This window comes from Syngnathus floridae, chromosome 1 (assembly GCF_059516105.1).
Source record: "Syngnathus floridae isolate MCC-2025c chromosome 1, RoL_Sflo_1.0, whole genome shotgun sequence".
Classification (NCBI taxonomy): Eukaryota; Metazoa; Chordata; class Actinopteri; order Syngnathiformes; family Syngnathidae; genus Syngnathus; species Syngnathus floridae.
Window position 1 is genome coordinate 20,770,610 of NC_142413.1, and position 19,033 is coordinate 20,789,642.

Consider the following 19,033-nt stretch of genomic DNA (forward strand, 5'->3'; position numbering starts at 1 on the left):
ATGAGTGGGTCTGGCCAGGGGGCTGACAGCACTGCTTTTCAAAAAGCCTTTGTCAAAATATTACTCCAGCGGAGATTTGGACAGACGGCTGGCTGTACACAGTAACATTTCTAACATGGGGTTAGGCTGTTATTTCCCTGCTGCTTTGTTAACCCGCAGGCACCATGGGACATCCAAATAATGTGACAATCGGATGGCCAGTGAAAAGGAATGTAGTGTGCATCGTACAGACGGTATTGTTTGCATGGTCAGAGGCAACGGCGCTTGCAAAGTAATGGGAAAAATGTGCTGTTGATGTAAATACTTACTGTATAGGTAAATGTGTATTCTTCCCTTGATGACGATAGCTTGGAAATAAATGCTTACTTAACACTACAATGCTCAGGTGCTTTGTAAGAATTAGTCCATTAGTCTCACTCACTCACTACACACTATACAAGAGATTTCCAGCCACTGTGTAATTGGTCTGAAAATTGTTCTGGAATTTATTTTCTTTTTTCATCTATCTATGGCTGGTGTTGGAACATGACAGGTAACAAATTGGATGTACAAAGAAGGCATATTGAACTTGTGTATCCACCTGTTGCGATACGTACAGCAGCTAATAGAATGGCGGAGCCAATGATGTTTTCAAGACATAAGACGAAGCACAGGTGAGCATTCCATGGCCAAGCTCGGACTGTAAAAGTGAGCTCTATAACAAGATGCACAGTGTGAGCCTAACCCGTTTAAATACCAATAGCGCTCAAAGAAACCTAGCCCCTGAGCTCATACAAGCTGGCTTGAGATGCTAAATGTCTCCCACGATCGGCTTTTTATACGGCTGCCAACTGTCCTAATGCCATATACTCAGTTCTATGATTTTATGTATTATTCAGTTGAACCTTCCTAACCAAATGCCACAAAAAATAGATGACATAAAAAGTTAAAACAAAAATACAACTACCCTACTCTCAATTCATGTTATGTATGACAATGAAAAAGAAAATCATCAATTGCATAATAATTTGGGATGCGGTGTACTGTGAACAATTTCTCATGTGGGAAGAAAGCCACTTTGAAATTTGGGCAACTTGGAAGTCAACCAGCAATGATGCTCTGTGGTATTCCACAAAATCACAAGGAATAATAGATAATGTCTATAAGGGTTTGGATCTAAGACCATGAAGAAAACACTTGCAAACAAATAAAAGAGAGGAATGTGGCTGGCGTGACCAAGTGCTTCATCTGGTTGGTGAGCTATTATTGAGGAATCTGCTGAATGAGTACTTGAGCTGATGTCACAACAATAAAACAAAATTGCCAGTATCAGTCTGTGAAAAGCCTGGTTAAAAGAATCAACCACCCTTTGAGTAATTACAAGTAACTTCTAAGACCAATCCAGACAAAGCAACAATTTATACGAGGAGACGTTGTGCTGATCCTTTGAGAACACTCAACCTAATACCTTATATTGGGGAGCATTGAGACCATTGCTAGGTGATGGTGAACCAAGCTGCTAAAGCGATACACCTCAGCATGCTGCCACTGGAGCCCTCTGTCCAATTTTCTCACAGCCAAGCTTCGGTCCAAGGATTGCACTAACAAGCCGGCACTCGACACTCATCAGGAAAAGGGAAGGCATTCACGGGAGGCCTGGAAAGAAATCTAGGTGAGGTGGCGCCAGGATACAATAATTAATCTTCATATTGATCTAGCTCGCGGACTTCTGCTGGGACAAGCTCGCAGAGGATGACTAAGAACCTCAGCTTTGCTTCAGCTTTCACAGATTAAGTTGGTGAAATGGATTGTCATTTCTCGTACACCTACGTGCCAGTGAGCCACGAAAGTTGATTTATTATCAAGTCATTTTCACGTCAACGAGACACAAACGACATGGAAAAGTGCAAGTCCAACGGAATTAAATTACTATTCTATTGTCAAGATCAAGCACTTGTGGATTGGAAATTAATTCAAACAACATGACAAATAACATGCCTTGAGACTGATAAACTATTGTCTTTAAACTAACACTAGCAAACCACAACACACCAACTCTAAAACTCCCCGCAAACCTTGACCGATCACAAGTTTATGGGTTTACAATATAGATCAGGTAAATCCTGATCAGGCTTTGGTTTCCGTAACATAGTGTACTTTTCTATTGCTATTGGACACTTAAATGGAAAGCAGTGTATTTCGTTTTGATTTTAGTAAATGTAGTATTGGCAAATTCACATGACAGTTTTTAAACATATCCTTTGATATTTGCTGAAAGGTTTTTGTGCTCAGACCAAAGCAATGAAAATATTGCTTTCAGCCCATCTTGTGCCAGCTTGGTGCCAAAGTTAGTTGAGGAGCTTCATTTGGGTTGAAGAAGAGCTGCACATTGGTGATAAATTGGTGCCAAGAACTATGGTGGGGTGACTTGAGGCACTTTATTTAACTAACAATAGTGCTTTGTACCTTGTGATATCACTATGCCCGGCAGGGCTCTGTCCCTACAAATTGTTGGGCTTCACTATATTGTTGTAATTTATTATACTGAACACAGTCATTCTCACATTGTTTCCATTCACAATAGAGAGCAATATGTTATAACGATGGATAGCCATCCTAAACACGGTTCTAATTGTAAGGGGCCAAAACATCCTCACAAATATCCTGTCGTAGGACGTCGGCAATGGACAAAAGGAGACACTCCCTTGCGCCACTTTCTCATTACCACCAAAAGCCTCCTGTGACAAATTGCACTCAAGTCGCTGAAATATGACCTATCCAGCCCAGTGCCGCTACAAATCCGGAGCCCCAGCTGATTTGCAAATCCAATTACCTCGGTGTCTGTAATGGCTGTGTTTGGTGCCATGATGTTAATTCAGCTGTTGTCAGCGTATGTCCTTAAGGCCACAGGCTCGCCGATGACTGGCATTCAGCCTTTAGGGCAGATCATTGAAAGAACTGCAGTGAAAGTGGTGTGGGCCTGTGGGTGAGCAAACAATGAAATGTGATGCATGGAAATGAGCTGGGAGAAATTATTCCTGGCAAATGAGATGAACCACATGTATTGTGATTCATTATTGTTTGTTTTTATTTGTTTTCTTTTTTAAATTTTTTTTAGCCAAATGTAAAACGCATCCAGATTTCAACTACTTCCATTTCCATAATTTTCTCACAACAGTATCCCAGTATGAATCATGTTTGATATTCAAGGTTCCAATCTAACAGCAAACTATTTACTTATTGATATTATAAAGCTTGCTGATTTCTGCATTATAATTAACTGGTCAGTTCAAGGGAGTGATCCAACAGCAGTACAACACGAATGATTCAGTTGCAAGAATACATGAATGCTCTTTGTGTATAATGCACTGAGCTTTAGTAAATTTCCCTTCATGCAGTACTCCTTTAGGTTTCATTTGAACTATGACGAGAAAATGAAAGCAGGTAGAGTGGTGCCTGGAGAAACAAATGGGAAAAAATCTGACTGTAAACAGTATGCTGTGAAACCTTGGTTTATCAACAATGGCAGCACAGACTGCCGCTGGAGTGGAAGAGATCGTGTTTGCAGGCGGTAATGTCTTATTTTGCACATCCGGTCAATGACGTAATTGATTGAAGGGGAAATCTTGCCTATACAACAGATCTAGTCCAACCTACGTATGTCTGAATTTTACTGCTACCAGGTGGTCAAGGTGCACACGCCAAGAGGAGCAACATAATGAGTTGACCAAACAAAACAAAACAAAAATCCTTTACATTCTACCTAATTATGTAATCACGCAATGCTTTTAGAGAGTACAATACAATTAAACGTTACAAAGATTTGTGTTGCTTTTTTGGAAGTCCAGAACTGATTAACGGCATTTCCATTCATTTCATTAGGGGAATATGATTTGAGCAAACAGTGTTTTGAGTGTGCTCACGGAACATATCAAATGTCTAGCTGAATGCATGACTGTACTGTACTGAGATATTCAATGGAGTGAAAGCTTTTTTTTCTGAAAGCAGACAAAATAGTGGTAGAGTGTCCGCCCTGAGACTGGAAGGTAGTGGGTTCGAACCCCGGCCGGGTCATACCAAAGACAAATGGGACCCATTGCCTCACTGCTTGGCACTCAACATTAAGGGTTGGAATTGGGGGGTTAGATCACCAAATGATTCCCGAGCGCGGCACCGCTGCTGCTCACTGCTCCCCTCTCCCCCAGGGGATGGATCAAAATCACACGGGGATGGGTTAAATGCAGAGGACAAATTTCACCACACCCAGATGTGTGTGTGACGATCATTGGGACTTTAACTTTTTTTTAACTTTAACATAAAGTAGTCTTACTATATGAAGATGAGCAATCCTAACCAAAGAAAGATGTTTCAGTATTTGAACTAGGGCAACACAGTGGTGCTAACCACGACAAGAAGCTTTGAATCTAGGTCATTTGCACCTTTTGTTGTGGAATTTGCAAATTGTTCCTGTGCTTGCACTGCGTGCTTTCCCTACTTCATTCCAAAACGCTGCATTATCATCGACAAAACAAAAGGTAGAGGAAATATAAAATTATAACTGCAGTACCATTACAGACGATTTTGTGTCATTCCTTCAAAGCCACCAAGGCAGAAGGTCTGGTTGTTAAATTCTGCCAAAGGTTGACTCGGATGGCATTCCGGCACTCCAAAGTACAGCTATAATTTACAAGAACACTAAATTACACCCCATTCCAAACCAGCGCTGGATCATCTCCTTTTAAGTGCTGACCTGTCATTCCTGAGAAAGTGGCATGGGGGAAAAAGTAATACTGGTGTGCAGAGCATTACTTGTGCGAAATTTCGTTGTGGTAAACATGCAAGCTTACACAGGGCCTCCTTTGATCTTGAGTTTATTATTCCCAGTCCTCAGTTATGAAAGTTTCTGCAGATTGACAAACCATATGTGTGATGGACACATAACACATTACATTACTAGCTTGTTTGGATAATTAAAAAAACAAAAACAAAGATGCCACAAAAAATGTGTCAGTCACCCTTGTGTTAACTCCCACTTCCTTCCTACAGAAGGCCAAACAGATGGTTCTAAACATGAGGCGGGTGTTTGAACAAGCCAAATGTTATGTTTTAGTGCAGGGCTGGGCTACCTACAGCCTGGATCACACGGCAAGATTTGAAAATTTTCTTCCGAGCCCGTACATGCTGAGAACAAAATCAGATGTATAACAGTATTGAACGTACTGTGTGTAGACTGACATATCACGCACAAACCGGTTTCATTCATGAATATTCCCACCTTGGACGGGAAATCTTTGAAAACCTCCCAAGATTTAGTGTGAGTTCAGAGTACACAAATAGACAAAGAAGTGGGCAAAGAAGCAACAATTTATGGTTTGTTTGTAGCAGAATGTGTTGTTCCTTGGGGGACACCACACGGTGTGAAGTCAGGCCAAAAAAAATCCAACATGTTGAATATTCCTGATTTGAGGTTGGACGTCCTTCCAAGCGGCCGAGATCAACCTGAGCACACCACACACCAGAGGATTATCTGATAAGATTATCTTTGGAGCCATTAGTAGAATCGGGGTCGGCCTATGATTGTCCGGAGCTGAGATTTGGGGCTGAAATCCTGCCGTGAGAACCGAGCTTAAGGCCCACGGTCATCTACAGCATTCAATTCAGTGTGATTCTAGCAATAAATAAAAGAAGTAGAGGAATTGTTAATAACAACAAAACAATGGGATGCTAAGCCGAATGCAATGTATGTTAAAGCAACTTTCAACAACCATTACGGCCTTATAACATCAGCTTGGAGTAGCCACTAAAGAAATGAGACTGCAGCAATCACGCTCAGAATTTAATGCCAACAGCTTATAACTCTGTACTCTTCGGCTGTGTATTGTTCAGTTCTCTTATCATGTACTTCTGCTTTTTGTCTCCTTTTGTGTAGCACACTACTGTCATGCTACAGTATGTAACACAACTGGGGGCGGAACACAAAAAATTTAGTTGAATCATTAAAAACTGGGTTGGAATTTTGCCTACCAAAGACAAATATATTAATAGTACATCTTGTCCTGATTTTCACCATGTTAAAAATGCAACAAAACAAAAAAAAATTGACTAAGGTGTTAAATTCTTGACAAATATTGCCAAATAAAAATATAACAGACTCTGTTTATTGTGTCTGTAACAACCCCTCTTTTAAAAATACATTCTTAAAAATACGATTTTGTTTCCGTGCCTTGTTTTCCGGCTGAGCCATTTCTTCACCCCCACTGTAAAAACTACGGAAATCTGCACTCTCGGTCTCAATTACAGCAGAGTGATGGCTTCTCTCCAAACAAGCAAAATCTCCGGACTCCCCACATTCTCCGGTCCAGCCTCCAGAACCACATTGTCTGCTTTCACAATTCTCTCCATGGAAGAAATCTTGAGTATATTAATCATTGGGGGGGAAACTTGTGTTTCAAGCCAGGAGGATCTAGTCCTTCAGAGTTGTATATTATGACAAGGATTTCCCAAGTTATCAGAAACATGTTCCACAAGATGTCCTGAATGAATCTGGCAGGTTTTACAGAAGGATTTCCATTTCAGCAAAAGAACTGAACTTGAATTAAAAAATTGTGATTTGCGGTTTAACTTTAATTTTGGGGAAAAATATGCAAAAAGTCTGACCACAAATGTGATCAAGTGTGTGGTGATTTTTTTTTTTTTAATTCTGGATAATTTTTAGTCAATGTTTTTTTTTTTTTGTGCAAGTTGATGTTTATCATCAGGTACTGACAAGAGGGGCAATTATATGAATTATAGTAAAAGCCAAGCTGAATGCATGCACGAGTTCAGTATGTCGTGGTCTTTTTGACAAGATAAGGATTATTTTGTTGTTGTCCTTGTTTCTATAATGCAAGTTGGTAATTATTACCAATAACTGTCAAGAATAGTGTTCGAATATGCCTGTACGTGACTAAACATACAGTTGATTTGACCGTTTTATTTCTCGATTATGTCATAGCATTTGCATAAAGCATCTAAAGTGTATGACTGCCTGTATTAATTGTAGTAATTGTCTTTATTTATAAAAAACATGATAGTTATCATACTTAACTTGCAAGAAACAATGTTACAGTAATTTTACGGAACAGATGTGCATTGGTTAGCACGTCGGCGCGCTGGTTGGCACGTCCGCCTCACAGTTAGGAGGGTGCGGGTTCAATTCCACCTTCGGCCCTTTCTGTGTGGTGTTTGCATGTTTTCCCTGTGCCAGAGTGGATTTTCTCTGGGCACTTTGATTTCCTCCCACATCCCAAAAACATGCTTGGTAGGCCGATTGAGCACTCCAAATTGCCCCTAGGTGTGAGTGCAAGTGCAGATGGTTGATCATCTCTGTGTGCCATGCGATTGGCTGGACACCAGTTCAGGGTGTCCACCGCCTACTGCCCGATGACTGCTGGGATAGGCTCCAGCATGACTGCGACCCTCGTGGGGACAAGCGGTATAGAAAATGGATGGATGGATGGATGGATGGATGGATGGATGGATGGATGGATGGATGGATGGCACATGAGTATCTGATTGACTCACCTCATGGGGAGTCTGGATGTGTCTGGGCCACATCAATATTCCACAAAAAAGTAATTTTTCACTACAAGTTTCTCTATACATTTCTCTGGAAATGTGTCTGTAAAACACACAACACACACACACACACACGCACACACGCACACACGCACAGAGCCTTAACACGGCAAAAAAAGAAAGAAGAAAACATGGGGGCTACAATAAATTCAAACACTGATGTCACATAAGGGGCTGTGAATGGCCCTCGAACAGCATGTTTGAGACCCCTACTTGACCAATCTTATTGGGCCAGGGCCCACTTCTTCTGAGCCTGCCAGAGAAGAAGAAAAATAAACTTGAGCACACAACATCACAAACATACCTGACTTTAGGTGTCATGTAGGTTGAAGCATAGCACCTGGTCTGAGTATGCTGTTAGACACCTCATTAGAACGTCCAAGGGGTGAGCTATTTCTAAAAGACGGCATGGTTTATTTTAAGGGCGGTGTGCTGTGAACGCCAGGCACTTGGGTGTTATAATAACACTGTATGAGGAGGGCAGCAAAACTGATAAATGTCCTCTCACATAAGGCCACAATATGGGCAATGGCTAGTTATTATACTTAAAGTCTAAAACTCGGCTTGAAAAGTGAATAAAATTCAGTAGATCCATTTATCACCTGGCATTAAAGAATAATTTGTAGCAGTGGCATGCACCGCTAACTTATCCAGTGTACATCAGCGGTGTATTGAATATCCCCACAGTGATCCATCACACGGTTTCTTGTCCAACTGCTTTTGTTAAAACTGCTAGCATACGAAAGCGCAAAACATCTCTTGGGAATGGCACCCTGCCAGGTAGGCGCACAAAATTTACAACCTAAGTGGGGAAACACTGTGAAGCGCAGCTACAAGTGTGTGCCTGCATGATGTTTTATAGCAAGTACAACACAAGCTCAGTGTCTCATTATTATGATACTAACCGAAGATGGTTTGGTGGAATGCTGCTATGTTTTTCTCAAAGGTCTGTTTTGGGTGAAACATAATTGACAAGTGTAGATTTGCAGTTCTCCAAGTAGGATGACCTACGAAAAAGATATTCGTCCACAAGAGGGAGTTTGTTGTCCATTAAAAAAAACAAACCCCATAAAAATATACCATGCTTCCCTTACACACCTGGCACATTCATTCATGTTTTGAAGGGTCTTGTCAGTTTACTGCCCGTAAAAGTTGATCACCACCCGCAAGTGAGCGGCAGGAAGATTTATTAGTGTTGTCAAAAATGACGAACGTCGTCATCTGTTTTCTATCCCTTGCACACTGAACGCTGTATACCGTTTATAGACAACCAATACCCTAATATATAGTCGAGATCCAAACCATGAGTGTTCCTATAGCTTTTATATGAGTGGGTGTCATCATTGACAAGCTACAAATACAATATATTCATTTACAGCTAAATGTGAAGAATTGTATCCCTAAAAGTTGTGAAATGGCTCTCTGCATAAAGTGTGGCAACCACAAACAGTATCGGTACTTTAAATTCATGCCTCATTAACGTTAAATTACTCAAGTCTCATGCAGAACAAAAATAAGTCACAGCGGTACCTGAGGAATCAGCCACAACCCATCAAATACTGCTTTCTTTAGATAGTGCAAGAGGGGAACAAACAACTCTATACACAAAAGAAGTTAACACAAGAAGCTAAAATGGCAGTCGACAGTACATCTCAACTAAATGATGATACATGTCAAGCTTGACAAACTGATGGATATGAAATGCAGCACACTAATCACATAAGGTCCATATTAAAATCATTTGTTCCTTTAAAGATGTTCAATATTAGCACCGGTGGAGCAGTTGCACATCGAAAAATGGATAACTTTTAAAGTCCATTTTCCAGAAAATCCAAGTCTACACATTCATAGCAAATGATCACTTGACTTTAGGTGGTCCATGATTCAGTCTGTAGAGCGTCCAGTCAATTATGCTCACCTGCCAATAAACTGTAACTGGAGAAGAGCTGCTCCAAATGGTGAATTTGTTTGAGCAAATCTTTCTAGAGCAGTGGTTCTTAACCTGGGTTGGATCGAACCCTAGGGGTTCGGTGAGTCGGTCTCAGGGGTTCGGCAGAGCGAGGTCCGAACACACCTGAATGTCGGTTAAATTCGTGATGACACACATCTGAACTGGTCTCGCAAAGGCAACAGCAAAAGCAAAAGTCACACTGATTTGCAGGTATGTAATGTGTTATGAGTTCATGCATTGTGTTGGTTTGGTTCTGAGCTCCTCAACTGTTCATGCACGGCTCATTTTGTGCACCAGTAAAAAACATCCATGTCTTGAATTTAAAAATAAATAAATAAATAAATAAATAAATAAATAAATAAATAAATCACTAACGAGGGGTTCGGTGAATGCGCATATGAAACTGGTGGGGTTTGGTACCTCCAACAAGGTTCAGAACAACTGTTCTAGAGGGATAGATGAACCTCGGCTTTTTAAGTGACGGGATATTTGACATAGTAAATCACCAGTGAAAAATAAGAGTATGATGTTTATTTGAGGCCCATGAATCAAATGTCGCTATCTAATTGTAAGCTCTAGGGCTGGGGTGTCATCACGTGCCACATTACAGTTATGGGAGCCCTCAGGGGGCAGGTTATAATGGTGAAACGTAATAAATGTATCATCACTAGAAGAGAAATGGTGTATAAAAAAAATGTGGCTCTTACGTGTATTAGTTTTTATTTTCATAGTTTGGTTCATATTTTGTATAGTAATAGAACAAAATGTAAAAGAAACCGCTTATCTTTTGTGTAAACAGAAGCAATCGTTTAATGGTTTAATTTTGAATGAAAAACAGAGAATGAATGAAGAAGAGTGCAACAAATTTGGTCCGTGAGCCAGAGTTTGACACCTCTGCTTTCCCATTTGTTACATAATTGCCCTGCATTTAATTCTCATAATATTTTTGTGGTTACTTGGAAAAATTCTGGCAAACTTTATTTAGCAGGCGCCTAAAATTGTGTGGAGGGCCGAACCTGGCCCTCTGGCCTTGACTTTGTGATCAGCCTTTTATGGAGGCTAGGGGGTGGGGGTGTTAAAATGTAGGAAACTTGTAACCCGGTGAATGGTATAATCCGGCGGCTTCGCAACACTTTGACTGTGCTGCGCTCAAAGGGACTGTCAGAAGGGTTTAACTCAGCAGGCAAGGAAAGCAGCCGCCATCTCGCCTCACCGCTTTCCGGAATCACGTTGACGGCTGACTACGTTCTCTGGTGGAGCTCCTCAACTTGCGGGGTCCTTAGCTCCAATTTCAAGCTTCCGTGCGCGGTCGCTTATCAGTAAAACGATTACGGCATGAAGAGCTTGAGCAGTATCACCAATATCCTCCGCAGCTCTTGACATCGAGCTGCCAAGCTCTCTTAGCGACTTGGATTCCAGATGGCAGGTTGAACTGCTGCTGCCGCAACCGAGCTTGCTGATCTTTTGAGGGATATTGTAGCTCCGCCTTTTATACTTTTTCGTCGACCATTTAATATTAGCTTGACATCTTCACGGCCCTTGTTCATTAGAAAACAGTAAACTTGCTGTGGGGCATATACAAGTGAGCAGTAGGCACAGAAATAAACAGCAATCATTACGTTACATTAGCATGCTAAAGAGATTCAAGAGTGATGAGGCAAAAAGTCAACAATGGAATTATTACCTCAACAGCCTTTGACTGCTGGCGTGTGAAGGGAAGCGGAGCTCATAGCTCACAGCTCACTTGCTACCTCACATGGATTGTTGTAACTTATTAGGGATTGCTGAAAAAAAAATGGGGTTCCGTGGTGCCATTTAAGCACATGGTAAAGGCCTTTTTTAAGTCCACTCGGCCACGAAGGTCTACTTTTAATTAATTCAAGTTACAGAAACTCAAGTGAGTCATGATGTTTCCAGCGACTTGGCGTCCACATCAAACATTTTATTTATGCTACCAAAGCATTGAGACAAACTGCAGATCCCGCATGAGTCAACACTGAACCGCTGACCATGGAGTCATCTTGAGCTAAACTGCTTTAGTCAGAAAAAGAACAAATTGAACTATATTCCCTCATATAGCTGCTCTCCACAATGGAAATTGATCTTCACCTCAATTGACCCTAATGACATTCTCTGTGTTCTTCTAGTTTTACTGGAAAAGGTGAGGAGGCATAGAAAGATAACTCGATGATTTTTCAATATAGCCCCGCCTGGTTTCTCCAAATGGTACCAAAGGAATTAGTAGAAATGTCATTCGTGTTTTTAGGGTATATTGCCTGTGATAAGATGGCAAACAGTCCAGGTGAGCCAGCTGGATCACCAGCTTGAGTTGCCCACCCCAGCTATAAAACAAGTGATGTAATCTCACTGAGGTAACAGTTTCACCATACCACCTTTATAGTTGTTTTCTCCTCTTGCTTTAATAATTCCCCTGGACAGCCTCAACCAACAGAATTCACTTTAGAAAGTACAGGTTGTCAGAAATCGACCAATTAAAATTTGCAAATATCCCCAAATCTGTCAAGTCTCCTGACATTGCAGGCTACAACCAGTCGTTCGCTCTGCATTCAGCACTCATTTGTTCTGCAGCGCTATCGTACTCTGCCAGAGATGAAATATTTAAGCGCTCCCTCTCAAGCAAGCACAGCGCAACAAAAAGCAACAACCCCCTTCCACTCGCTCCCTTGTACCATTAAGGGCTAGCTAATAGATGCTGATTGATCAGAGCATATAGAAGGTAGGATGGGCCTTTTTCTCTTCCTGTGGGTCGCCAAAGGCACTCAAAGAATTCATTCATTTAAGAGGTAGTAAAGAAGACGACCAATTTCTTGTCAGAAACAGTATTGAACTCAATGTTGTGCTTTGATTAATTTGAAAATAGAAACACGCTGCCGCCACGATCAACCATACTCTGACCCAAGTAAAATTTAAGGTGAATTTATTTTACATACTGCAAGACTTAGTTTCGAATCCCAGTTTACAACTTAAAATTTGTATTTTGTGCTTCATCAAAACACACTGAATAGTAAAGCTGAAAATCATAGACTTGGGTTTTTCTAATGATAAAGCTGCCGAATGAGTCCAAAAAAGATTCGCTTTGGACACGCTCACGTCAACTACCGTATTTTCTGCACTATAAGGCGCACCAGATTATAAAGTGCACCTTCAATGAATGGCCCATTTTATAACTTTGTCCATATATAAGGCGCACCAGATTATAAGGTGCACCTTCAATGTAAAATGTATTTACTTTTATTTATTTACCAATGATTGTCACACACACAACTGGGTGCGATGAAATTTGTCTCTGCATTTAACCCATCCCCGAAGGGAGCAGTGAGCAGCAGCGGTGCTACGCCCGGGGATCATTTGGTGATCTAACCCCCCAATTCCAACCCTTTATGCTGAGTGCCAAGCAGGGAGGCAATGGGTCCCATTTTTTTATAGTGTTTGGTATGACCCGGCCGGCCCATTTTAAAACTTTGTTCATATATAAGTCCATATATTTGGACACGCTTGCTGTAGTGGCTCAATATTGGTCCATATATAAGGCGCACCGGATTATAAGGCACACTGTCGGCTTTTGAGTAAATTGGAGGTTTTTAGGTGTGCCTTGTAGTGCAGAAAATACGGTACATGCAAGAAGTCGGAGGTTGAGGCAAGCTCTGTGGTATATACGCCACATCAGCTAGCTAGCAAGGGACTTCGGCTGGCTAGCTAGTGCGGCTTAACATGTTCCAGAGTTGCTTTTAAATCAGCAATCATCCCCTTTATAGGGGCGAATAAGACAATTTTAGTAAGTATTGTTCTGACAAACAGATTACAAAGAAAAGATGGAGAAGTAATGCTAATTCTTAAGATATCGTAAGATTGACACGTAACCGTTTAACACAGAAATGTAAAAGTCCGATATGGGTTTTCAATATGACGATATCGATGATAATATACATTTAATGTACCTAAAAATATGACACATTTATTATCTAATAAAATAACCTTTTCATGTGTCAATATAGGCAAGCTCAATGTACTCGTAGCTAATTAATTGTAATTGTAACTACTCGATGGCGATACGCATCAAGTTTGGGTCTGACTGTTCAAATTATCATGAACGCACTTTTCATAAGCTATTTCTACAAATAACAGCAATCAAGTCTATTGTGCATTATGACTGCAATAAAAAGGATAACAAAACAATAAACCAATTAAGTGAAATGTAAGCGATAGTTCATGCAAAGCTCTACTGAAGGACAGTGACACAACCTTACACTCTTATAAAACCAACAACACTGGGGTATCTGAGGTATATTAAGTCTAAAATTATAAACAGGAACGACTTTTGAAACCACTACTACAGCCAGTAATAGCACCAAACCTAAGTGTGAACTTTGATTACACTGAGAAGAAAATATCACATTGCTAATACTCTTAAATCCTACAGCAGACCAAGCAATAAGTCAAAAGGCCAGCAGTGCTGTGAGTCATTTGCCAACGGCACAAACCCAGACAGGATGCTCATTCAAGGAATCAAATCAGTTTTATCACTACGCCACAGATAACCAAAACATTTGCAGGGCACTGGAACGTCTGACTGTGACATACATTACTTGTCATACATACATTAAAAGTCACACCTTTTCGATTGAGGGGAAGTAAAACAATTCCACCAGACCTTGCATTGTTTTAGCTGGAAAAACTGATGCACTTTTTTTTTTTTAAATCCTTTTGGGCCAACAAATCTATGAGACGTCTTGGGGACATCAAGTCAAAAGGTATAAAACTACAACTATGTCTCAAGATATCTATTAGTATGAAGAATGAATAAAATGGGAGCTTCGTCTAATAACAGACCAAGTACGTATAAGTCATACGGAGGGAGAGCAAGACAGTTTCATCAGCCCTTACAGCTTCATAGCCCAACAATCCTGCAGAATGCTTAAAGCAGATTAACTACAAAAGATATAAACGCAGGCAAGATTTTCATTCAAGAGGTAGCGAAGCATCAATAGAGTGGGAAGCACCTTTCCCCTAAACGCTCGTCGGCCAACAACGCTGCGGGACAGCTACAGTATAGTAAAGTCTAAACACAGGAAGCTGAACGCAGTTGAGCAGGTTAATGGGAGCACTTCAAAACAGTAACGCTGCTAATGAGATCCTGGGAGACCACACAACAACAACAAAAATCGGGGTGATCCATGCTTAGGAAATAAAATTTGAGCATCTCAACGCAACCAGCCAACATTTAATACAGGGTGTGGAAAAAAACAACTCATACAGGGATCCAACAATTTATGCATAAGACTGCAATGTCAATCAAGATACTATGCATAAAAAAACAAAAAAGATGATATCATTTACGCAGCAAAAATTACACAACACAATAAAACACTAACAGACGCGCTGTTAGAGGACCCACATGACGATCAGTGATCAAACGTTCCCTGAAGTGGTGCAGTGTGAGCGGGTACAGCCCGCAGAAGTCATCCGGGGGCTCCATTGAAACCAAAACCATTGAAAAGTTGTCAACATGTACCTGTGTACTGCAACAGAAACATCGTCCAAAGCGGCTCCGAGATGCGATTTTGTTTCCCTCCCCCTGTCTTGTGTGATCGTCCTCTTGCCGTCAATAAATCCCGGGATGGAGACACGGTTCGTCGTCTCCACTTCGCTCTGGTCCGTGCTGCTCGGCAGGCTGGGCTGCAATGACAGCAGAGCAGCCACACCGCGCACAGAAAGAGACTTCTTTTATTTTTTTTCACCCTGCACCCTTCCTCTCTCTCTTTCTCTCTTGCCTGTAAACGCACGTCCCACCCTCACGACAACGACGTGCTTCGATGCCAGTTCGAGCACATCCACGGGAAGAGAGAGAGAGAGAGAGAGAGAGAGAGAGAGAGAGAGAGAGAGAGAGAGAGAGAGAGAGAGAGAGAGAGAGAGAGAGAGAGAGAGAGAGAGAGAGAGAGGACAAGACGCCGGCGACCGAATCTCTTAACACGGCTGGAGGGAAGTGATGGACGGACGCCCTCCCCTCAAAGACTGAACTCTCTGGATCGAATGTGTGTGTGTGTGTGTGTGTGTGTGTGTGTGTGTGTGTGTGTGTGTGTGTGTGTGTGTGAGAGAGAGAGAGAGAGAGAGAGAGAGAGAGAGAGAGAGAGAGAGAGAGAGAGAGAGAGAGAGAGAGAGAGAGAGAAAGAGAGAAAGAGAGCGAGAGAGAGAGAGAGAGAAAGCGAGAGAGAGGGAATTCGCATGGACCCATCGGGCCATGCCTTGAGAAGACGCTGCGTGGACGCTGTCGTCAAAAGCAAAAACTCAAATAGTTTTGAAAAAATAGAATAGAACATTTCACCTTACTTGCATGGGAAAAATGTTTGTGGGGCGTGGGACAAAATCAGTAAGAGTGTCTAAAAAACTTTTGACAGCTATCGAGGTAGTCGTACCTCGCTCTGCCAGCTGGGGGATCAGCAGCATGCAGATGATCGCTCCAATGCTGTCGGAGCAGTGTTTGACCAACTTTGAGCCAAGGCGCATTTTGTGAGGAAGAAACTCTCATTACACTCCACCGAAAGCACAAAAAGTGCATACACACGTCGATAATGTGCCTTTTGACATCTTACGGAAGAGCACTTAATTTTTGTTTCACTTAAGTTATGGGCATGAACAGATGGACAAACGTACATAGGCTACAATATTGGAAAATACACTGCTCAAAAAAATTAAAGGAACATTTTTAATCAGGGTATTGCATGAATTCAATTAGACTTTTCTGATAAGGTTTTGGTCAGGTACGTGGCAGAGGACGTTGTTAATCAGTTTCAGCTGCATTGGTGTTGATGGAATTAACAACAGCAACACTAGAGGGGCAACAACGAGATGGTCCCCAAAACAGGACTGATTTTGCAGGTGGAGGCCATTTCAACTTCCTCCCTCTTGATCTTTTTTAACTGGTTTTCCACAAGTGTTGGCTTTAGCTAGAGTCATTATCACGACTGGGAACATGAGGCGATTTCTTAACCCTCCTGAAGTTGTGCAGATTGTCCAACTCCTCCAGGATGGCACATCCATGTGTGCTGTTGCAAGAAGATTTGATGTGTCTCCCAGTACAATCTCCAGAGCATGGAGGAGATTCCAGGAGACAGGCAGTTACTCTAGGAGAGCTGGACAGGGCCGTAGACGGTCCTCATCCCATCAGCAGGACCGATATCTGCTGCTTTGTGCAAGGAGGAACAGGTTGAGCACTGCCCGAATAATAAAGAATGACCTCCAGCAGGCTACGGGTGTGAATGTCTCTGCCCAAACAGTCAGAAACAGACTTCACGAGGGTGGCCTCAGGGCACGACGCTCTGTAGTGTGCCCTGTGCTTACCGCTCAGCACCGTGGAGCTTGATTGGCATTTGCCATAGAACACCAGAATTGGCAAGTCTGCCACTGGCACCCTGTGCTATTCACAGATGAGAACAGGTTTACCCCGAGGACCTGTGATAGATGTGAAAGGGTCTGGAGAAGCCAAGGAGAGTGCTATGCTGCCTGCAACATCATTCAGCATGACTGGTTCGGTGGTGGGTCAGTGATGGTCTGGGGAGGCATTTCCATGGAGGGACGAACAGACCTCTACAGGCTAGAGAACGGCAGTCTGACTGCCATTAGGTATCGGGATGAAATCCTTGCACCCATGGTCAGACCCTACGCTGGTGCAGTAGGTCCTGGGTTCCTCCTGATCCACGACAATGCCCGGGCCTCATGTGGCAAGAGTATGCAGACTGTATCTGGAGGATGAAGGAATTGACACAATTAAATGGCCCTCACAATCACATGATCTAAACCCGATAGAACACCTCTGGGATATAATGTTTTGGTCCATCAGATGCCACCAGGTTGCTCCTCAGACTTTACAGGAGCTCACTAATGCCCTTAGACATCTGGGAGGACATCCCACAAGACACCATCCGTTGTCTCATTAGGAGCATGCCGCGACGTTGTCAAGCATGCATACAAGCATGTGGGGGCCACACAAGATATTGAAAAGAACTTTGAGTTGTAGAAATTGAATTTAGGCGAAATGGATGAGCCTGCCACATCATTTTTTCACTTTGATTTTTGGGGTGTCTGTATACTGAGCCCTCTGTTGGCTGATAACTTTTATTTCCATCAAAAGATGTGGCATCATTTTGTTCCTGAGATATTAAACTGTCCATATCAGTACAGATATCCCCCCAAAAAACTTTCATCATTGAACTCTGATGTGTTTTCAAAGTGTTCCTTTAATTTTTTTGAGCAGTGTAATTTTTGGGACCAGTTCAGTGGAATTGCATGATTTTCTGTGCACACCAGCTTTGGATCGCAAGTTGCATAAATTAAAAGTTATAAAAAATTTAATTCATTCCATGACCAACCTCGAATTATTTTCTTTTGGTTGTATACTGAAGGCATTTGGGTTTCAGATCAAAAGATGAATATGAGACAAAAAATATTCATCTTTTGTTTCATAATATCTACATGTAGATGTGTTGAACAACTCAGGTCACAGTGCCTTTTGTCTGAATCTACACAATTTTCAAGTGAACAAAATATTGGAACAGACATTATTCAAATAATTTAAAGGGACTACCGTTTAATAATTTGTAGCATAAACCTTACTTTGAACAACTGTCTGCGTGGCATTCTTCATTTCCAGGCCTTTAGTGCAACTTCTTTCCATTCTTGTTTGTTTCTTCCTTCTCGTCCTCAGGAGATGAAATGCATCCTCTATTGGGTTAATGTTTGGTGACTGACTTGGCCAGTCTAAAATATTCCACTTTGTCCCCATGATGAAATCCTTTGTTGTGTTATTTGTCAACATCTTGTTGCATGATGAAGCTTCTCCCGATTACTTTGGATGCGTTTTTCTGTTAATTGCTTAAGAAGTCAATCTGCTGCTACCATTTTGAATTACATCATCAATAAGGACTGGAAGGCTAGCTTGGATTTTGTTAAGCAGTACAGAGATGAGCCACTGATGAGACCAAGATTAACCTTTGCCAATGGGATGGAAAGGTCAAAGTATGGAGAAAGAAAGGATCTGCTCATGATCAAAACCACAGAGGCTCATCTGTGAGACACGGTGGAGGTAAAGTCATGGCTTGGGCTTGCGCGGCTGCTTCACTAGTCTTTATTGATGAGCTATGAAATTAAAGCTGGAACTTTTGTCTCATATTCTTTTTTTTCATTTGAAACCCACTTCAGTTTACAGCAAAAACAAACAAGCTGACCTTGCCATTCCAATACTTCTGAACAGCCATTCACCAACACGAACAACGTACCCTCCAAATATATTTTTCACGAGGAATATCGATGCATTCCAAAATATTCAACCTTGGAAACATTGATAAGCTCTCAGTGCAAGGATTCAGCTCCAGTTCTCCAGTTCACCAGTTCACGTGAACACACCACCAAAAGGCACAAAGAAAATTGTGGTGCATGCTTTTTTCACCCCAAAACGCAATCTCTGCAGGG

The 19,033-nt window shown here is 41.7% G+C and overlaps 1 protein-coding gene across 6 annotated transcripts in view; it reads right to left on the reverse strand.

Annotated features, from left to right (window-relative positions):
• The window catches only part of enox2 (ecto-NOX disulfide-thiol exchanger 2), a 152,915-nt gene that overhangs the window by 91,958 nt on the left and 41,924 nt on the right, over nucleotides 1–19,033 (reverse strand). The window contains exon 1 of one of the 6 annotated variants that reach the window (XM_088385272.1): nucleotides 15,081–15,354. The exons of 4 other annotated variants lie outside the window; for them this stretch is intronic. In XM_088385272.1, the coding sequence (XP_088241398.1) occupies nucleotides 15,081–15,102 (22 nt within the window). In that variant the 5' untranslated portion in view covers nucleotides 15,103–15,354. Of the gene's footprint in view, nucleotides 1–1,447; nucleotides 1,467–15,080; nucleotides 15,355–19,033 lie in introns of those variants that run through there. One more of the 6 variants, XM_088385255.1, reaches the window with a different exon arrangement.